This window comes from Oryctolagus cuniculus, chromosome 5, assembly GCF_051225735.1.
Source record: "Oryctolagus cuniculus isolate XC-2025 breed Fujian yellow rabbit chromosome 5, ASM5122573v1, whole genome shotgun sequence".
NCBI classification, from domain to species: Eukaryota; Metazoa; Chordata; class Mammalia; order Lagomorpha; family Leporidae; genus Oryctolagus; species Oryctolagus cuniculus.
In genome coordinates this window covers 165,338,096-165,360,761 of record NC_142871.1, presented here as the reverse complement: position 1 = coordinate 165,360,761, position 22,666 = coordinate 165,338,096, and the positions used below count along the sequence as shown (strand labels likewise).

At 50.8% G+C, this 22,666-nt stretch overlaps 1 protein-coding gene across 2 annotated transcripts in view; it reads right to left on the bottom strand.

Moving 5' to 3' along the window:
- The window catches only part of LYRM4 (LYR motif containing 4), a 141,178-nt gene that overhangs the window by 80,557 nt on the left and 37,955 nt on the right, over positions 1-22,666 (bottom strand). The window contains exon 2 of one of the 2 annotated variants that reach the window (XR_016234852.1): positions 21,202-21,705. Coding sequence is in view for 1 of the 2 variants with exons in the window: in XM_002720960.6 (XP_002721006.1) it covers positions 21,585-21,705 (121 nt within the window). In the remaining variant the exon portion in view is untranslated. The remainder of the gene's footprint in view (positions 1-21,201; positions 21,706-22,666) is intronic. The other variant, XM_002720960.6, reaches the window with a different exon arrangement.

The following is a 22,666-nucleotide window of genomic DNA, read 5'->3' as shown; positions in this document are numbered from 1 at the left end:
CTTGTGCTCCTACACTGTGCTTATTAAAATATATGACATACACATTTAAGAAGATAAAATAAAAATTGTAAGTGGCGGCCCCACATTTCATCCTCACATCCTGCATCGTGATCCCTGATGTGCACCCACCACGCTGGTGAGAGGTGAAGAGTGACAGATTTTTAAAGCAAAGCCGTGTTCTGCTGTTTCTCATTACTGGCTGCATTTAACTGACCATCACTTAAGGAGGGATGTTACAGACATTACAACCCCTCCCACACCCAGGCTGAAGCCCCTCACACAAGGCTCTCCCTGGACGACTTAGTGGTCCCAGAGGTGGCGGGAGGCTGGATCTCAGAAACGCTTATCCAGGTGACAGGTGTGTGGTGAGTTCACTCGCTGACTCCTCTCTCGGACACACACCGTGAGCTGCCGGAGGGCAGGGGCAGGGCCCAGGTCTGTCTTATCCAGTACTGCATCCTCAGTGTCTGCAACACTGTCTAAGACGCAAAGATTTGCAGACTTAGCGTTGAGATGTGGAATGGGTGTTTGAGAAAAAAACCTTCTTACACCTAGTTCAAGTCCAGCTTTAAAATGTGGCAACAGAGGCCGGTGCCGCGGCTCACTAGGCTAATCCTCCGCCTTGCGGCACGGGCACACCGGGTTCTAGTCCCAGTCAGGGCACCGGGTTCTGTACTGGTTGCCCCCTTCCAGGCCAGCTCTCTGCTGTGGCCAGGGAGTACAGTGGAGGATGGCCCAAGTGCTTGGGCCCTGCACCCCATGGGAGACCAGGATAAGTACCTGGCTCCTGCCATCGGGTCAGCGTGGTGCGCCGGCTGCAGCGCGCCAGCCACGGCGGCCATTGGAGGGTGAACCAGCGGCAAAAGGAAGACCTTTCTCTCTGTCTCTCTCTCTCACTGTCCACTCTCTGCCTGTCCAAAAAAAAAAAAAAAAAAAAAAAAAAAGTGGCAACAGAAAACGCTTAGGCTGCACTGTCTAGGTGCCAAGCACTCTCGTAAGAGCTGTTCGTCTATTAACTCATCCAACTCTTGCAACAGCCCTGTGAGGTAGGCACTGTCACCACTGCTCTCTTCCAGCTGAGGCCAGGGGGATGGGGAGTGGTCAGGTGACCTGCCATGGTCAGTGGCCGGTGACTGGCAGAGCTGGGACTTGCTGGGGCACTGCAGGTCCTTCCCCACACCATGGCCTCTCTCCAGGTCAGCCACACACACCCATGGACGATGCCTTCATGGTTCTTTCTCTCCCAAGTCGCCCTAGAGACTTGACAGACAGCACAGAGCCAGTCTTCCTGTCACCTGAGTCTCTGTCCTTGAGTCTGGTTAAGTTTGTCCCTTAAATGTCATCACTCCAACCGTGGACACCGACAGCCCTGGCCTGCAAAACAGCTTCTTCCTATTTCTATCGGAATGACTTGGTTTCTTAGCCTTATATAGCAACCCCGACTCACTTCTCTTGTCTCTCGCTGCACAGTTCCTCCTTTTTTATAGGAGAAACATCCTCATAAAAACAATTTGTAATACATCAAGATATTGACATGAGCCCTAATGTCTACAGTCATCTGTGGGCAGGATTTATTGGAGAAGTTCCACTGCTATAACTTGGCAATTAGGAAATATTGATCAATGCAAACACATTATTGATGTCAATTATAAAAGCACAAGACGGATGAGCCTCCCAAGTGCTCGGACGCGAGCAGTTAGAGTAATGCCCATCAATACACTTGCAACCGCCGAATACGCGGGGCGGAAACAGGCTGCCCAGAGACAAGGGTGCTTTCATGTTACACGGCGGACTGCTGAACAGGTGAACAGCGAGTGCACAAAATTACCTAATCAAACCTCAAGTAAAGCCCTACAGAGGACAACAAGAATGCTTACTGGTGATCGACGGTAAGATAGACAAGGGATATATCTAGGAAGATTCAAAGAATAAGAGTTGCTGAATTAGCTAAAGGGGCGGCCAAGGGCCTGAAATGGTCACACCCAATTATCTAAGTGAACACCATAGGCCAACCAAGAACTAAAGGAAAAGATGGTTTTTAGAGTGGTGCTTTAGCATATACTTTAATAGTTGCAGGTATCCTACATTTTGGAGGAGCTGACGTTAGTCTTGGATTTGTTTCAAATGGATTACAAATCAAGGTTCCTTTCCCTGTGAACAGAGAAGAGGGGCGAGTTGAGCCTGGGCTACTGAGGAAATGGAGTCGCTGCTTATAAACAACCAAACTACCTTTTAGAGGAAGGGAGGACAACTGAGCCACAGTTTTGGTCACGTTGGGTTTCAAGTGTTGATAGCTCACCCCAGGGCAAATATCTGCCAGGCATGTGGCCCGCATTCTGCAAGAAAAAACAAGGCTGAAGATGGAGTCTCAAAGAGGAGGGATGCTAGAGGATGCTGGATTTGTAAGACGGAATCCAGATTAAAACTCTGTGGGGCTGGCTGATCGATGAGGCGGTCAACGCCTTTGAGGCAGCAGTGGTATCTGTGCAGGGAAGAAGCTGGACCTCGACATCAGCCCACTCCGACTGCGTGGAAGAACCTTCCCAGGAGGCAGCACACACGGCAAGGCACCGGGGCCCTGGCCCTGTGGGAGGGTCGCTCTCTTCTATCAACAGTTCCAGGAGGCCCACATGCAACAGTGAGAGACAGGGGCATCTCAGTCAAGCCCTGGCCACCCAAGCCACACCCACCCCTTGCAAACACCACAGTCAACCAGGGGCCACAGTGGCTCTCAATCCACAGAGAATGGGGTTTAGATACAGAGAACGACTGGTCTGAAGTTCACCCACCATCCCCTCTTGGTCCCCAAATCCCTAAGCCTTCCTGAGAATGTTCCAAAGGGTGAGTAGGTCAAAGGTAGCCTTCTGGCCTAAATTCAGTTGTTTTTAACACACAAAAAGTATGCCGCGTACCACTTCATGCCCAATAGGATGGCTACCATCAAAGCAACAGATAGGAGCAGGTGGTAGTGAGATGCGGTTGACTTAGAACCCGTACACACAGCTGGTGGTAGGTGCACATGGTGCAGACGTTTTGGAAAACAGTCCAGCAGTTCTTCTAAAGGCTAGAATGTAGAGTGACGATGTGACCTGGCTATTACACTCCTAGGTACATACCCAGGAGCATCATTATTTAAACAATCTAAATATCCATCAGTCGCTGAAAGGATAAACAACATGTAGTCTATCTACACAATGGAATCCTCTTCGGCACTGAAAAGGAACAAAGTACTGGCATACACTACAACACGGCTGCACCCTGAGAACTCTGTGCTAAGTGCAAGAAGACGTCAGAAATTCCAGTAGCCAGCGCTGCGGCTCAATAGGCTAATCCTCCACCTTGCGGCGCCGGCACACCGGGTTCTAGTCCCGGTCGGGGCGCCGGATTCTGTCCCGGTTGCCCCTCTTCCAGGCCAGCTCTCTGCTGTGGCCCAGGAGTGCAGTGGAGGATGGCCCAAGTGCTTGGGCCCTGCACCCCATGGGAGACCAGGAGAAGCACCTGGCTCCTGCTTTCAGATCAGCACGGTGCACCGGCTGCAGCACGCCAGCCATGGCAGCCAGTGGAGGGTGAACCAACGGCAAAGGAAGACCTTTCTCTCTGTCTCTCTCTCACTGTCCACTCTGCCTGTCAAAAAAAAAAAAAAAAAAATTCCAGTGACAGGAAACGTCCAGTACAAGTAAATCCAGAGAGAATGAAGGTAGACCGAGGGTTGGCTGGGGCTAGGAAAGGCTGGGTCATGGGGGAATGGGAATTCACTGCTATGGGTACAGCGTTTCTTGTTGGGGTGGTGAAAATGTCCTGAAGTTGGCTGTGTTAACAGTTACACAACTCTGGGAGCTGGTGCTGTGGCATAGTGGGTAAAGCCGTAGCATGTGGTGCCAGCATCCCGTATGGGTGCTGGTTCAAGTCCTGGCTACTCCAATTCCTATCCAGCTCCCTGCTAATGTGCCTGGGAAAGCAGTGGAGGACGGCCCCGAGTGCTTGGGCCCCTGCACCCACGTGGGAGAGCCAAGAGAAGCTCCCCGCTCCTGGCTTCAGCCTGGCCCAACTGTGGCCATTGCAGCCATTTGGGTGTGAAACAGTGGATGGAAGACCTCCTCCCCATCATCCCCCAAACCCTCCCATAACTCTGGGTTTCAAATAATAGATGTATTAATCTTATATATTTATAATATATATAACATATATACAAAAGTTACACAACTCTGTGAATATACTCAAAACCATTGAGCTGTAAACTTCAAGTAAGTGAATTTTATGGTATGTGAATTGCATCTCAAAATAGTCACTATTTAAAAATAATGTTCTGGCCACTTGAGAAACAGCCTTACGTGGTACTGTTCTTCCACTCCCAGATTGAAACTGCCAGATTTTCATCAACATGCTGGGTCTTGAGCAGTCTCAGAGTGGGGAAAAAAAAAAACAAAACAAAACACTTATTTCTAGGTAATCTCCGAAGAAAAGTTTGGTGCATAGGTCTGGCCAACATATCCCAATTTCAGCTCTGACATCCCTGTCTTTTGGATGCTAGGGCATTTGGCCCGTACATTAGCATTTGTTATTGGGCTGGCTCCTAAAAGCCACTGCCCTGTATACTCTCACAGGCCTCCTTGCTGTTCCCTGGGTGATCTGAGAGTCGATGATGAAAACAAGTGCAGCTAAGGCCTGCAGAGTTTTAGACAGATCAGAGCACAGGGCCTACTCCAAACAACAACCTTGATGGGCTGAACAAATTCACAGGTCTCCTTCCAGGCATACAGCTGTCCCAAAAGGACAGAAGGTGTGTGACTCACCTAATGATAACACTGCACTTGGAATCTTTCTTGGGAAAGTGCTCCCTTTGATGACACAGGACTCTGTGGACGCCTGGATTGCTGAGGTTTATGCGATGGGCGAGCTACAATTCTTATGGGTCACAAACCCTCAGTTGCATTTACAAAAAGAAAAAAACCCAAAGGATGTTTGTAACTTCTCTCTGAGATGAAGACATTCCACTCCCAAGGACATGTCTATGCTCTTCTTTTGACATTAAGCCCATTTTACGTGGTTGCAGTATCAGTCCAAACCCCAAAGCACAGACAGGAAGAGGCACTCTCCTACTGGGTGGGCTATGCGAGATTTTCAGTTGCAATAGGTGTCACTGATTGATTTAGAAGAGTCTGGACCTCTGTGAAAGCACATCCGTTTGGAGAGATCCAGAGGTCAAGCAGAGTCACCCCAAAATACAAAGACCACAGGCCGCAGACGGCCCTTCTGCAGAGTGTACTGTCCATGCAGGGCTCACTGTGGGCCCAGGCAGGGTCCCTCTCTGGCTCAGGGTGAGCCACTGGTTCTCACGCCCTGCACTCTCATCGCCTGGGGAGCTGTGGAAATGCTGATGGCTGAGTGCCACCCCCAGGGTCAAGTGCGATTGGTCTGGGGTGTCCCGGTCACTGAGATCTGTACAAGCCTCCCGGGGGCTCTGCTGGACAGCTGTCCGCAGAAGTCGACAGGCCTTGTTGTTGAAGACCCGGTTAAACAGAGCTAGCCGCTGGTCCCCCAGTAACGCCATGTAACACAGAAAGCTGAACTAAATTCCACGAGCATCGCACCACATTGGCCCAAAACCTTTTACAGTTTAAGTTTTGTTTCTTTTCTTGGGGGAAACACTACGGTTGTTTGAGACTGGTTTCAGTTCTTCCTTCCAAATACGGGAAATCCCACTCATGGAGGACCCGACGCATCGGAGGAGAGGACATGGGTACGGAACACTAAATTCACGCCTCTTCATGGAGTTTCCTTTTCCCTTTGAGGAAGGGGACAGCGATCGATCGGCAAAGTCCAGCAGCATGAACGCATGGGCAGGCACCCATGCTCTCCTCTGCCAGCCAACAGGCGGGGAGAGCCCTGAAGCTCCACACTGTCATCAGTCGGGAGCCGCGTGCTGCTTGCTGGTGCTGCAATCTCTTCTCTCTGGTCAGACTCCATCCTCTTCCCAGCCTGATGCTCGGCTCGGGGCTGGCCTCCCGGCTCACCTCCTTAGCTAATCTGTCTGTGGCTCCAGAGGGAACAATCTGCCCTCCTGCTCCAGCTGGTGATGACCCCGTGAGGGCTCTGGGTGCCCCACCAGGACATGACACGGCATTGAGGAGTCAGGGGGCTGTGAGAGCTCTCCCTGGAGACCCGCTCTGCACTGCCTGTCAGCTATATGGGGTTAGGAAGGCTACACAGTGTATCGGACTTCACGCCAGTAAAATGCAACACAAGGAACCTGCTAGGAGGCAACATGGGATGGCGGGGACCTCCGCTCCAGTCCTGCCTTCAACCTCTATTCTTGATGTGCACATCAGGGCTGCCAATGGCCTCCAAAGAGAGACATATCGCCTTTAGCTATAGTCCTAACTGTTGTCTCATGGCATGGATAACATTCTGTTAGCTGAAGTCTTTGTGTTTTGCTGATAAAGGCTAATCTGTAAATATGGTGAATGATGCTGAGCCAGTCCATGGAAATTATAGTACATAATTCATTCAGAAACATTTCCCGAACACTTCCAGTGTATGAGGCACTGTGCTAAGTGTGGGATTAGACCGGATGGCTCCTGTCCCCAGAAGACAAGGGCATGCAACCCCAATAAACCAAGAAGCCATACAACCAAGTCTGCTCTTAGCAGGCACACGTTTGCTCATGTACACAGGATGTCTCTCCTCCATCTCTTCCTCCCACCCCTACCAGCCGAACACTATGATACTTAAAAATACAAACTCTGGGGGATGAGCGGTACGGCAATCTAAGGGAAATCCAGCCAGTGCTCTGAGAAGACACAGCTGGTGGATCAGGCCCCACCGCTGTGTGTGGGGACCCATGAGCCGGCCACGGGCCCACATGCTAAGGCTTAGCTTGCTGACCACTGGCATTAGTTACTGCTGTGTGGATGTTTATGGTTTCTGTTGAGCTGCGATATCAGGACCGTTTCATAACCCCAGGCTAGAGTCAAAACAACTATGGCCTTGGGGCTTCCCGTACTTCTTTTCCCACTGACCAAGGCTGAGAAAACACCAGGTGGAAGCTGGTTGTTAGCACCCGAGTCGCCTGCTACGTGACCAGGAGCTTGATTGGATGAAGGCGCGTGCTCACCTTTATGGTTGGACAAGGAGCGCGTGGACTGTGCGTGATCAGGCACCGGATTGGAGCACCGCCGCATGGACTGTAGCATGGACTAAGCTTGCTTACATGCTTCTGCAATGTTATACTATATAAGCTGTTTGTGATATGGTAACGGGAGCTTCCCCTTTCTTTCGGAGCTCCCCTTGCTCAAGGGTTTCTCTTTTTCTATCCTGTTTAAATAAAAGTCTACTAAAGACCAATTAGCTGGGAGCAGTGTCGTTCCTTTGCGGGCAAGGGAGCGACAGCTGTGTACGAGCGTGGATACAAGGACAACCGGGAGACCAGGCTTTCCTTCCCCACGCAGTCTGCGGGCGGCAACGGCCCTGCTCCCCCATCCTCAGGGTGTGAGGCCACCTTTACACCTCAGCTGTTGCTGCCAAGACCACCTGGCCCTCCCCGCTATTACTATCTCCCTGCAGCGTTTCGTTCACTTCACTGCCTAGCAGCTGTCATGTGATGGGAACATTCAAAATAAGGAACACTCTGCGGACTGAATGTCCCCTTGGCCCTCTGGATTCTACTCGGTGGGTATACTTTTATCTGCATGTGATAAATATTTCATAGCAGAGCCGTCACTTGGCATTTAGTCTTCACAGTTCTACTGCAAGCACGGAAGAGCATCTGGGGACGTCAGACCCACGTTACATCAAGTGTGGGACGCGGAGGGCCTGCAGGTTAGCAGAGCTTCGAGCGCTGTCACTGTGGATGCCCTGGACAGCAGACACGCCAAAAAGGAGCCTTCCCGGGCACTTAGAGGCCACGGACATCTCCACTGGGGTTCATCCTAGCACTTGAGTCTTGAAAGAAGTACAGAAACAACAATTTAAAGTACGGAAGCAGCAGCAACTGTCTATCATCTATTTACCAAGAGCCCACCCCTGTGCTGCATGCTTTGTAAACAAGCACCCAGCCCCCTCCACATCCCTACAACATGCAACTACACCCATTTTGTGGAACAGGAACTTGAGTCCCACAGGAAGTCACCTGCCGAAATTCATACAGCTCCAGGGTAGAGCTGGACTGGAAACCACCCCTACGGGACTGCCCACTTCCGAGCCTTTCAGGACTCCCAGCGGGTCCCAGGGAGGACAGGAGGAACGACGGCTGGAGTTCACCGCACCAGATCACCGTTTCTCCTCCGCTTATTCAGAGGGGAGCAGGATGAAGTCCTCACTTCCAGAGGATGCCCAAATGCCAAAGGCCACTTCCTCAGCCAGAATGTTGGGACAAGGGCAACATCGCTTGCTGGCCAGCAGTGTGGCTGTTTTCAGAGGGTTCTCACTGTGCACTCCCATGGCTCACATGGCGGGTGTTGTTATTATTATTATTATTATTTTTATACTACCTCCACGGTACTTAGAGAAAGGACTTGTGGTCCAGAGGGCTGAGTGATCTGCTCACACAGCAACTCAGAGCCCGGTCCAAAACAAGTCCTGTTGAGCTACTGTTGAACACTTTGCCTTCTGACCAAGCTGGCTTGCTTTTATCCAGCATGCATGGGGAGCTGACTACACTCAGGAGGCACTGGGGGTATCGCGGTGAACATGAAAACAACTCTGTGTCTCCACAAGTTCATGGGCTAAGGGCGAGATGACTTATGAAATGATGGCATTGCAAACCAATATGACAAATGCTATAGGGTGAGGTCCTAGTTAAGGTGCTGGGTGGCCCAGAGGATGACGAGATTTAACCAGGCAAGAACAGGGCGGAAGGGCAGGGGAGACCTTCCTGAAGGGGCCTGGTGGAGGCAGAAGAGGGTTCACTGGGTATGCGCTGTGTGCCTTATACAGTGCTAGTTCCAACAGGTGTGGAATACAGCTCAAGAAACACCCACAGCCATAAAACAACTACAGTACTGCAAAGGCAGGGCACAATCCATGGCTGTCTAGAGACAGGCTGCTCCAGCCAGGAGCAAGTCGTTTTCCTAAACATTCCCTAAACTGCCTGGGACAGGGGGAAAAAAAAAAGGAAGTGGTCAGTATCTATAGGAAAAAATAACTGAGTTTCAAGAAATATCTCCAGTAAGAAAAAATACTTCAGTATTATAAAAAACAGATAGCTACAAAAACAACTGTGAACTTTAAATAATAGTTAAGAGTTATTTTAAAAAAAAAACACAAACACATACACAAAATACTAAGTTTGGCTCTGCTAACGTGGAACCTGGTTTAACGCAAGGGACAAATTTATGTTTGCTCCCTCATTCCCACTCCTGCTCGGAGACTCTGCCGAGTCCCAGGAATCGAAGGCTCATTAGTAAGCAGGGTATCCAGACCACGGCGCCCGCAGGAAAGGGCGGCCGCTGCTGCACGGACCGCAGCCCCTCTGGAGTCACCAGGATCCCTCTGATATTCCGGGGTGTTAAAAGCTTTCACAGACTGCAGCCAAAGGCTTTTCTCCACCAGGCCCTGCTGCAGAGGCCGCCTGTGAGGAACCGACGTTACATAACTCGGCATTACGTAAGCCAGCTGCTCCTCCATGTGCGACACAACACGCTGTCTGCGACAGCCCAGCAGTCAAGGTGTCTTCTTAAAAGTCAATTCGCTAACAGAGGGTGGCCAGTGTCATAGCCGGCTCTTGGTCAAAATCCAATGTCACAGGGCTGTTTCTGCCCCCTTAATGAGGATTACTATTATTAAACCCAGATGAGGGTGCTGGCCCATGAGGGCTGATGCCAGCCATTGGGGGAGGTCACAGAGGCCAGGGCTTGTGGGTCCCAGGACAGTGGTCAGGTCTTGTGGGTCCCGGACAGTGAGCTCCTACGGCAGGTCTAGCTCTGTGTGGGCACTTCTGGAATGCAGTCACTTATCAGTGAGATGGAACAAACTGCTCATAGGAACTCTAGTCCAGTCCTCACAAGGCCGTTCGACTAGAGCTGGTAACACTGCCGGTCCCTGGAGACAACTCCTTTACTACTGAGAGACCTTGGGAGCCCCTGTGCTGAATTCCTTGCTTTTTCCAGCTGAGGCCTGGCGCACCATGGCCTTCCCAGCGATGCCATCACTAGTTTATGGCAGACTTGAAGGGGAGTCCTGTGACCTCCAGGTTGGTATCACATCTTGAAGGATTTTAGAGCCCTTTTATTATTCATAAGGCAGTCCATGAAACGACACACTTAATCACCAAGTTGGGGAGGATAAAAAATGTCTGACACGTCATTCGGCTCTGCCGTTTCAAAAACACATCGAATGGAGCGGTGGGTTCATAGCAGAGTGCTGGGTTGAGTCCTGGCTATTCTGTTTCCATTCCCGTTCCCTGCCGATGTGCCTGGGAAGCAGCGGGAGATGGCCCTAGTACTTGGGCCCCTGCCACCCCCATGGGAGACCTGCATGGAGTTCCAGGCTCCTGGCTTGGGTCTGGCCCAGCCTTGGCTCTTGTGGCCATTTGGGGAGTGAACCAGCGGATCTTCCTGCCCCCTCCCCTTTACACTCTGCCTTTCAAATATGTGAATACATCTCAAACAAAAATCTAGTACAAAACTAACATTCATGGAAGAATAGTATTCCTCTGCCTGTAGAAATACTCAATGATGGCAATATTCTTTAGATTAAAACATTAAATGTCATGACCAAGGATAGAGAGCTTTCGAGTGTCAGAATTTAAATTCAGGTGCACCTGCTCAAAACTGTTCTCTTCCCTTATCCACTGCTCCTATTGCGTCTCAGAAGAAAACCAAGTAAGACCAAAACCCAAAGCAGCTCCCGGTGTTTTAGATGGGCGATGATTTAATGAGGGGAAATCCTTCAGCACCGATGAACCTGGCCTTTGCAGCCACACTCTGAAAAGACACGCAGCCGCACATGTCGCCCGCTCAGGAAGTGAGCACATGTCCTCAGATACGTCCGGGGCGCAGAGGTTGTTACGTCCCCGCCACCCCACAGATGCGGGGCAGAAACACAAGCACGCATCAACGAGGTGGAGCGCCATCTTGTTGCCCTTCCTGGAAGATGTGGCACTGTGCCTGTGTCATCTTGGGGGACGATCTGCAGCAGCACGCCTGGAATCCACTCTGATCAGCTGGCAGGACGAGCCAGGCGCTGAGGCATCCAGAGGTTCCCACTGAAGGGTACTTCAGTGGTGGCTTGTCAGCAAAGGCACAACCTGTGCCGCCACCGTCAGCTCTGTGGGGAAATTCTGAGCACACACCTCTGAAACCGGGAGGCCGGCCTTTAACATTTGCAGAGTGCGGCTTTTGTATCTTCTCCCTCTCTGAAGCAGAGGGAGGGAGAAAGAGTTTCAGGGAAACGATGGAGGAGCCTGGCCACTGAGGATCACACTATTCATGAGCCTGCGGAGGGCGAGGCGCTGCTTTCCAGTAAGCGCTACGCACAATTACAAGAGAGGAGACGTGCGTCCTGCCTTCTTCCGTCTTCCACGTCTAGTCCGCGTTCGGTGGAGATAAAGCCATTCACGGTAGGGTCCCTAACAAGTGAGACCAGGGGTGAGCCCGCCACTCCCCTAACGGTGCACGTTTGCGAAAATCAAACACACCACACTTGAATTTTCTCACCTAAAAACCAAGGGTAGCCTCACAAGTCTGCTGTTAGGCACAAGGAGACGACGTGTTCGGGTCACTCCGCGCAGGGCCTGGTGTGCAGATAAGCAATGCCCAGGCACGAGGAAGCACACGGATGAGTGCACTGCCCCACCGCACCACCTGCATTATCATCACCAGGAAAATCGTCTCTTTACAGACGCAGGAAGTCAGACGAAAAGGCAGCTCCCCCGAGATCACACGGCACCTATCTGAGCTGAGCCGAGAACCTCCGTTCCTTGCCTGTGAGACCACGCTTTCTGCGTCAGAGTCAATAACATCTGCTTCCAGCGTGCTTCAGCAACAAAAACAGCTCTTCAAGGGGCTCCGGAGCGGGCGGTGGAGCTGACTCGGCGTGCGACGGCTACCGCAATAAAGATCCCCGCAGGAAACCGGTGCTCTATAAGCAACACCACGATCGCTCTCTTTGAGACCGCGTCTGCGTGGAAATACACCGAGGAGCTACTGCTGTGCGTGAAAGGTGCAGACCCGAGACAGGAAGCGGAATCTTGTTCTACGCACATCACCCACGGAGGGACCAAGGAACTTTAATGGGCAATCGTGACGCCAATGGGACACATCCCGTCCACTGGGGTGCAGTTAGTTGCCCGAGCCTGGATACTAGGACTTCTAGCAAAGGCAAACAGGGAGGGAATACATGAACATTCTTGCAGGAAGGTCTTTTTTTTTTTTTAATATATAGCAGCAGAAGAACTATATATTGGACAGACTAAAAACACCAATGTCTTACACAGGCCAGGCCATCAAACTCTGCAAGCCGTCTCACCACCTTGTTTTCTTAACTTTGACAGGATACTGAGAATTTTCCATTCCTATAGAAGAACTTGACCTACCCTAAAGACGGAGGATTCACTGAGGTGGCCATTTTGGTCACTGGATATAAATCCATGTTGCTTTCCTGGGGATTTTTACGGAAGTTCCAGACAGAGAGTCCTTGCATCCCCTTTGCCTCTGACGGCTTTGCTGGTACTCTTCAAACAGGTAGACTGACCCTTGGATCTACTCGTGGTTGACCGCCAGGCACAGGGGAAGTGCCCTGCAGATCCACTTCTGTCCTATCACACGACAGAGCAGACGGGGGCTGGCAGTGTGAGAGGAGTGGCTGGGTCTCCAAAGAGTACAAATGAGATAGGAACTCTCTAAGGTTCGGATGGACCCCGTAATACTATCCCAACTCTGCCTCCAAGGGGCTTAGAGAGTCCACTCATAATCATATGGCCTAACAGCAGGTGCTCAATAAACACCTCAAGAAAGGAACTGTGGGTGTGGAGAGGAGAAATAATACATTTGATCACTCTGGCGGGTTGTGCTTAACGTGGCTGAGAAGGCAGAGTAAGGGAAGACAGCAGCAGCACCTCACAAGCTTGTGGGGAAGCAGAGGCAAAGGACAAGCTTGTATTGGTGCAATTTCTTAAGTTCATGCACTGTTTTCCCATGACATGCACCCCCTGGACCCTTCTGAGGACTCGCCACTGACATTCCGGTTGGGATCTGGGGAAAGCATTTTCATCTTTCTCCTGCCTGTTAGTGACCGCGCTCCTGTTCTTGAACTAGCACTTCGTTTTCCAGGGAGGCGCACAGTCTGGTGAGAGACCTGCTCCAGTGCCCGTAACACATCTTCTACCAGAAGAAAAGACTAACAGCAGAGGCGCAGCAACCTGGGTGTACTCATTCGTTTTCCCCACTTTCTCGCGGCAGAGTTAGGGGAGAGAAGCTTTCAGGATTTAGGATGGGGTACTTAGCTGATACAGGACTCTGCTCACCGACAGCCTCGACTCTCGCTGAAAAATGGTCAAGGCAAACTTGGCCATACGGTAACTTACCCTCAACTTATCAGTGGCTTTGGCAAACAGAGAAGAAAGGCACAGGATGTTGAACCGTGGGTTTTTAGAATTGGAAATAGCCTTAGAAATCAGACAATGATCTTAAATTTACAGATAACCAAACTAAAGGCTCTCAGATATAAATGCACTAGTTTAGCTTCAAAGGAATTCAGCTTTCTACCCTCAAATACCACTGTTTGAAGGATTTAATTTTATTCTTCTCAATGAAGAAAAAATCAATGACATAGTATGTTTCATTTTGGAGAAGAAAGGTTTTTTGTTTTGTTTGCTTGTTTTTCACTGTAAATAAAACACAGAGGGGTAGAAATTTGGCCTAGTGATGAAGACAAAAGCCAGGACATTATCACCTCAAATCAGAGTGCCTGGGTGGGTTCAAATCCTGACTTCACTTTCAGTTCCGGTTTACGGCTAATGCACTCCCTGGAGGGAGGCAACAGCAGTCTAAGAAGCTGAGTCCCTGCCGCTGATGTGAGAGATCTCATCTGAGCTCCTGGCTCCCGGCTTCCATCTGGCCTTGCCCAGTCCAGGCTGCTACAGGCCTCTGGGGAACGAACCAGCACCCAGAAGCTCTGTATCTGTCTCTCCACCTTTCACATGAACACGTGCACACACGCACACACACGCACACACACAACCTAATACCTGAATCATTTTAAGTGCAGAGCTCAATAATGTTACGTACATTCACACTGTTGTGGGACAGATTTCCAGAACCTCTGCATCTCCCCAAACTGAACTCTGTACCCATCAGACAACTTCCCTTTTCCCTTCGGCCCCTGGCAACTTTGGCTCTGCTTTCTGTTCCGTGTATCTGACTGCTTCAGATACCTCAGGTAAGTAGAATCTTCCAGTATCAGCCCTTCGATGTCTGGCTTATTTCCCTTAGCCCAGTGTGCTCGAGGTTCTTCCACGATGCAACATGGAACAAGATCTCCCTCCTCTTCAAGGGTGACAGTGCACTGCAAATGCACACCACACTTGTTTCACCTGTTCATCCATCAACAGACACTTGGGCTGCTTCTACCTTGTGGGTTTTGTGAATAGTGTAGAACTTTTTTTTTTCATGTGTTCCAAATGCCTCTAATGTAAAGACCAACCTCCCTTTATTCCATCAAAACAGTAGCCATGTAAATTTTAGGAATTCCCTCAAAACTAGCAAAAATGGCACTCGGTTAAATGTGTACACATGGGCCGGCGCCGCGGCTCACTAGGCTAATCCTCCGCCCAGCGGCGCCAGCACACCGGGTTCTAGTCCCGGTCGGGGCGCCGGATTCTGTCCCGGTTGCCCCTCTTCCAGGCCAGCCCTCTGCTGTGGCCAGGGAGTGCAGTGGAGGATGGCCCAGGTGCTTGGGCCCTGCACCCCATGGGAGACCAGGAAAAGCACCTGGCTCCTGGCTCCTGCCATCGGATCAGCGCGGTGCACCGGCCGCAGCGTGCCGGCCGCGGCGGCCATTGGAGGGTGAACCAACGGCAAAGGGAAGACCTTTCTCTCTGTCTCTCTCTCTCACTGTCCACTCTGCCTGTCAAAAATTAAAAAAAAAAAATGTGCACATGTGAAGAGATACAGGGTAAACAGTCTCTTTTCCCAAAAGGGATCTAAAGCAAACCCCTCTTCCCTTAGGTGATCTGAAGGGATGAGACTGGGGTCAACAGCATCACGTCTACTCAAGTTTTAGCCACACCTAAGGCACTGGAGCAGATACTACCAACACAGACAGGGCGAGGGGGCAGTCACTGCTTTTCAACTTCTCACTTCATAACAGCAGATTCAAAGCACTGGTAGACATCTCTCTTGAATGGTCATTTAGACTAAAACAAAAAAAAAATTGCAAATAAAAGGAAGAATAGATATGGTTTCAGACACTCTCAAATATACACAAAATGCCAATAAAGTTAGCAAATTACTTTGCTCTTAATGATCTGCATAAATAGTTAAGTGTAAGAAACAGAGAGAATGCACTTCACACAGGCACACGCTCACGTCAGTGGCAGTGAGCGTGATGCGGCAGCAACTCCTCTCCTCCCATCTTTAATTGTTGTAAGTGACAGGTGCTCTGCAGTGCTTACAGCTGCAGGTCTGTAACTGGGTCTGCGCTGCAGGTCTGTAACTGGGTCTGCGCACAGCCACTGTGGCACAAAACAGGCACCACCAGAAAGCTGATGGCAAGACCAGTTTCACTCCACAACCCTGAGGTTACCAGTTAATCTTTCTGTGTGTACAACTACACACTACACTAGCAACGCAGCTCTTCGTCTGTGTAATTAGGTTACACATAAACCTCGTCTTGCTGCATGTCGTACTTCTGCAAATGCGTACTTTCACAAAATCCTCATCACTGGTAGGGTAATCAAACCTTACCTGGATGCCAGTACAGTGCTAAACTCTCATCTACGTACATGAGTGGCTGGGAACCTTTCACGACAGAACAGCTCCTCTAATCCTACAGATCATGGAGCAACCAGATCACGAAACTGGCCTACGCAAAATCCCCTGCTCCAACCCCTCTCCCTCTGAACAACTCCTGTTCTCATCCAGAAGCCCCGGAGGGCCGCGTGACTCTCAGGAGCGCTCATCGGTAGCTGTCAATGCACCCAAACCCTGCAAATCTGAGTCAGTTCTCACTGGTTCCGAGTCACGCAGGATTTACCTGCATATTCCTGAAACCATGAGCGTAACTCACGGGAACTGTAAGGAAACAGTGGAATCCAGGTCTGAAGTCGCTCCACGGCTGCATTCCCACTCACATTCCCCGTTCCCAGCGGTCTCTTCTCCTTTGTCCTCTCTCTCAAACATGTGGCGGTAAGGCTGGGCACAGACCACAGACGACAAGCCTGTTTCAAATGCTTGGGAAGCACTTTCTCTTTAATGAGCTCCCAAACCTCCAGGAACTGCAAGCTCCCTGGGGCTGCAGAAGCTGCCAGTCTTCGACAACACCTGGAGAAGCAAGGAGCTGGCACACAGGAAGCAGCGACACAAAACAACGCACACCTTGGTTAAGAACCAAAGGGCTGTGCCAGCTGCAGCGCTATGGTAAACCGGGGCAGTGAACTGATAGTGATTTTAATTAATGCCTTATAAACTGGAGTCCAAAGGAGCATCTTTAGTAACAGCAAAATGGAACAAAGACAAAAGCGAAATAGGGCTGACTTTCTTGCTTTCTGATGTGAAACCAGCTATGAGGCCGTGTTTCGGTCAGAGGCAGAAGTGTCTGGGCACGCGGGTGGAGTCCTTTGCTACCCAGGACGTCTGCGAGCTGTTCAGCCGATCACACACACAGCCCAGCTGCTGTCTGTCCTCTTGGGCTCCATCTGGGTCACACGCAAAAGGCTTCTCCACGCTTTCTGATCCTTCCTGGGGAACCGGAGAGCTATGGTGTGTGTGTGTGCGTGTGTGTGTGTGTGTGTGTGTGTGCTGCAGCTTTACTGAGCTGTCGGAGAACATCTCTGCTGGTTCTGGAATACGCTGTGAGGCACGTAGATGGAACTGGGGCCTGACAGATTGGGCTGCTTTCAGAGGCAGAGTAGGCCCAGGAGTTGTCAGTCCGGCTTTTATGGGATGGGCCCTCATTGTGCTCACTGCCCACCGGGACAGAAAAGCCCCCTGCCCCTTGCAGAAACAAGACTAACCCTGAGGGGCGGGGTGAAGGCTGGAAGGAAATCCCCAGGCTTGAGACTCCTTCGGGGGTGCCATGGCCAAGACTCAAGATCTCGCCCATCGGGACAGAGGGAGAATGACGAATGGCCTCCAAGGGGAGGCTAAGCTAGGTTGACGGGGTCCTCAAATACCTTGGGGACAAAGTGGGAGGATGGATTAGATATCTTTATCCTTCAGTTTCCACTGACTCGGGAGCTCATGTCCTTGAACTTCTGAGTTTGCACTGGGGAACTGGAAGATAAGAGCTCATGTCCGGCCATGTGGCCTTGCACAAGGCATCCAGCTTTTTCTTTTTTTCTTAACACCTTAGTTATTTTCCTTCCCAGAGAAACATTAGATTTTTGTTCAGAGATCTCTTTAAAATAACTACAGAATCTTCGCAGGCCTAGGCAGCTGCAGCAGCTGTGGGCTGCAGAGGGACTGGCATGGGGGAAGCAGATTCAGTGCTGAGGCCAGAGCATGCAAGCGTGAGCGCTGTCTTTACCCCGGCCACATCCGGCAGCGGGCAAATGCGAACCCGACACGGATGTGCACCCTCGCAGGTGGGACCTGGGTCCCAGTGCTGGACAGGAGGAGGGACTTGGTACAAAGGGTCTCACCGCTCGGGAGGGCAGTGCCTCAAGTTCATTGGCTCGCTCTCTCCTTTTATGGGCTATTCCTTCCGGAGGGAGGTTCTTAGTGACTAGTACGAGCCCACAATTTCTGTGGTACAGATGCTATGGCTGATGTGTATGACCACATAAAGGTCAAACATTCATCTGGTCAACAAGACACACACACGCACACACGTCTTCTATCTACTGCTTCATTCCCACAATAGCCAGGGCTTGGCCCAGGCCCAGGGCCAAGCCAGGAGGCTGGAACTCCATCTGGGTCTCCTATGTGGGTGGCGGGGGCCCAAGCACTTATGCCATCGTTTGCTGCCTCCCGGGATGCATTAACAAGAAGCCAGATGGGAAGCAGAGTAGCTGGGACTTGAACCAGCACTCTGGTAAGAAATGTGGATGTCCTGCAGTGGCTTCACTCACTGTGTCACAGCATCTGCCCCCGACAAACACTAAGAGCCAAATCTACTGGCGACTGATTCAGTTGCTGTGCCCAACAGCAGCAGCACTCACGCAGTCTGGCCCCATCCTGGGGGCTTCTCATACATCTTGTGTGATGCTCACAAAGCCCCGAAGCAGGGCTGATCCTCACACGAGGCACTCGGAGGTTACGTAACTTGTTCAAGGACTGTAGCTAAGGGCTGAGTCAGTGAGGTGGATCCTAAAGCCCACGCTTGTGACCACCAGCGTGTGCTGACCATGACACACCGGACTTCATGACCCTCCTGTCTCATGGAGGAGGAAGACAATGGAAAAGACAGCCGAACAGTAGTCTCATCTGCGGTTCTGCTTTCTATGGATTTAGTTACCTGCCATCGACTGTGGTTGGTAAACTTCAGAAATAAACAATTCCCAAGTTTCAGACGGTGCACCATTCTGAGTAGCGTGATGAGGTATCGCACCATCCTGCCCTGTCCCACCTGGCACATGAACCGTCTCTGGTCCAGCATATTCTGACTGCATGGGCTCCCAGCCCATCTTATTTACTAGCCTTCTTAGTTATCAGATCGACTGTCACTGTAACATAGCTCTTATGTTCAAGCAATGTGCTCCTAGTAATGGCCCCCAAACCCAACAGGAGTGATGCCGCCACTCTGGATATGCCAAAGTGATGTTACAAAGTGCTTGCTTTAAGTGAAGAGGCGAACGTTTATGACTTAGAAATATCGTAAGTTGAGGTTGCTAGGCTCTATGGTAGGAATGACTCTTCTACCCAGGAAGTTGTGAAGAGTAAGGGATGCAAGCTACCTTGCTTTCATACCTAAAACCACACAAGTTACAGGCACAGTGTAGAATAAGTGCATATTTAAGATGGCAAAGGCATTTACTTTGCATATGGATGTATGTGAAGAAACACAGCATAGGCAGCGGTTGGTGATATCCAGTGGCTCCGGGTGTGCACTGGGGGTCCTGGAATATGTGCCCCGTGGATGGGGGGGGGTTCAATCATAATGTTATTTTAGGTATTTATACGTGCCATGTGTTAACTAATGCAGGTCACACACACCTCGGCCAGGGTGGGAAGGGGTTGAGAGCCAGGAGCAAGTCTGCGGACTCCTCCAGGCAGAGGTGTGAAGGCTCTGAGATGGCAACAGAGCGGTGCACACCAGGGCCAGCAAGAAGGGAGTGAACCAATGTGAGCGAGGGAACGAGCACGAGGGAGGGCCTTGATGCAAGGGCTCTAGTTCTGCTCTCCAGCGAGCCAGGGGCCCCCGCAGGGCACTGAGCAGGGCTGTCTCCTGATCCGATTCTGGCTTTTGAAGAAGCTCAGCTTGGCAGTGGCGTGTGAGAACAGACTGCAGGGGGCACACGGGGAGGCAAGGGGGCAGGTCCCTCCTCCTGGTGGGCCTTCAGTCCACAGCCAGGCGCCATCAGCTTGCAGTGAGAAGGCTCAGGGAGCCCACCACCTCTCAGGCTCTGTCTACAGCGAACACTGTGCTTGGGTCCAGCAAGAGTCTTGACGTGAAGAGAAGTGAACAGACTTCCCAGCAGTGAAGAATCGCTGGCTAAGTAGTCCTCCCATGCTTTCTGTGTGAGGGCCTCTCCGAGCTCACGGACCACTCTCTGTTCTGCTAGGGTTCTGAGGCGGCTTTGGCCCTGGAAGCCAGCAGCCTGCTTTCCCTGGGCAGGAAGGTGCAGTCGCCCAGCAGTCCTGGGGAGGGCACCCTCACCCTGCACTCGGACCGACTGCTCCAATGTCTGCGTCTGCTTTGAGTGTGGAGTCGCTGGGGCTGTTGAAGGAGGGCCATGGTGTTTTTAAACGGGAAGTTTTAGTACTTCAAACCAAGGAGTGACACAATTAGATACAACACAAGAAATCTGTGGCACGGAATATTTACAGGACAGCTTTTCTGTGAGCAGTTTATCGTCTGAGCAACTTTGCACTCAAAGTAAAATCAGCTTGTTCTGGAGCTGTTTGCGAAGCTCCACATGGAGAAAGTGCCAAAGCATCGAATTTTCCAGAGTTTATGCACAACAAGGTCCCTGGCTGCTTGCTTTTTCTAAATTTCACTGCCAAAGGATCCCATGAAATCTTACCACTGGTGACTCTCGTTCTGAAGTTCTCAGAAATGGTGACTCATTTATCCACCATTCGCAACGTACGTGCAAATGCCAGTGAGTTTCTTTCTCTGACCACCGTATGATCTTTTCCTGCTGTTAGGTAAAGATGATTTCCGGGGCTGTCTGGATGTGGCCAAGTGCTATCGTGGACAGATGAGAGAACTCAGGAAGGCTTGTCAGGGTCTCAAATGTCATTGTGCAGTGACCGTGCCATCACACAGGTGCCGGGACGGACTTTAAACCAAGACACGAAATGCACTGTGCAGTTTCATGCATGGGTTTTTTTTTTTTAAATCTGTTTAGAGTCAAGCCTCAAGAAGGGTCAGGGAAAGACTGTAGCTAACATAACGTGAACCCAGCTGGAATCTCCCTTTCTAAAATACTACAGCAGAACTTGGGAAGACCGTGAGGGCCCCTCCCCTCCGTATTTTATGAACAAACTTACAGAAAGAAAGAAGTACAAATGAATAAAGCGGAAATGAAGGTTATGGTAGTTATTGCTGAGTCAAAGGAAAACAGTGAGAAGCGCGATTTTTTGAGAGAATGAAACAAAAAGCCAGGTGGCGGAGGCTGCTTTACCCTCTAATGCTATACATCGGACCACCCTGGAGACCACAGTGCTGCCGAGGCGCCACCCACAACGAGAGTGAGAGCAGCAGGCACAAGTCAGGGTGACCCTTGGCACTGCACAGAAGAAAACAAACATCTTCCCGCTCACTTTCTGGGGTCAGCACCCACACAGCTGCGCTTCCCACCATCTGTACCTGTAGACAACCCCTTCCCGGTGGCAACAACCATAGCAGCGGCGCTAAGACAAGAACAACATTTCTGCTTACCTTGAATCACGGTGAGAAGCACTAGGGAAGGCAGGAGAGACTCATACACGTCCACACAGACGTGTGCCATATATGCCCGTGTGTACACGTGCAGTGTGTGTCCACGAATACATGTGCAGTACAGCTTGCAAGGACTGAGATTGTAAGGAAGGTCACACTGGAGTTTCTCACACTTAAAGCATCGGCATTAACTCGGCCAGAAGGCTGCGTTCCCCAGCAAGTCTGGAGGGCTGGCATTTGTGTTGGTTCGTCTTTCTACGTCTGTATTAGTAGAAGATCCTGCGGTGTGCACCGTAAACATCGAACGCGGTGATGCCCAGTCAAGGGGGCTACGCGAGAGCCGGAGCTCTGCACAACGCCAGAGCGTCGCGGAGCCGTCTTACCTGTCGACGAATGATTCCCAGGTCTCTTTTGGCTTTATTCACTAGGGCTTGGATTTCTACAGGATCCTTTACATTTTTATTTTCTCTGAAGGCATCTCGTATCCTCCTGATAGCATACATTCTAGAAGAATTCAGAGGGAATGAAGAAGAGGCGTCAGCATGTCTGAGGTTATGCTCTAAATGAATTTAAGACGTTCTCCTTTAACATTAACTGTCTACTTGTCCCCTATGGATAACCCACTTTGATCTTTGCTCCCGAGTCATGCCAACTCATTGCTATTCTGGCATAACCAGTGAACAGATTTAGGAAAGTAAGTCGATCCCAAGTAAGTCACATCTAAAGATGGTAGACTGTGACCAAAATGCTCCCTAGGTATTGGATCTACAGGGGTATTTGCATCTGGCTTCTCCCATCTACAAGGGTAACTGAACCTTTATTTTACATAGACCACAAAAATTCAGGGGTTACATCATGCACCGCATGTGTGCACAGTAAGGCAGTGGTATCTGCTGGACTGGAGTCGGCTTGCAGTCCCCGAGCCATGGCTTGGCTCTCACTCCCCCTTCTGCAACATGAAGTGTAAGGCGCAGCCCACTGCAGTGGAGAGGGTGGATTGTGCCTATCTGCACAGCCACACACCCCATCCTCGCCCACAGATAAAGGCCACTTGCAACACGCCAGAGCGGTCCGAGAGCAAGGCCTCTCAAACATGCTGACGTGGGTGTGCACTCTTGCTCCAGCTCCTACTGTTTGTGTGAACTTGAACAAGCTTCTTAACATAAGGCCATGTTTCTGCATCTGTCAAAAAAAATGCATAACACAGCTCAGTGCTGCTGGGAGACGAGACTTTATAATGTGTGTCTGGAATTTGGCACACAGCCTGGTACATGGGAAGACTTAATAAACCCAAGTTCTTCTTCCTGTTTTACCATCATGCGATTAGCATTCCCCTCTCCACATCCTGCCTCACCTTGGGCCCACACGTTCTCTGGGTCACAGATCAGAGTGTGTACTGAGGGCAGAGTGGTCTGGATAATGAGCTACAACAGCTGACGCCAGAGGCCTCGCCCAGACACACTCC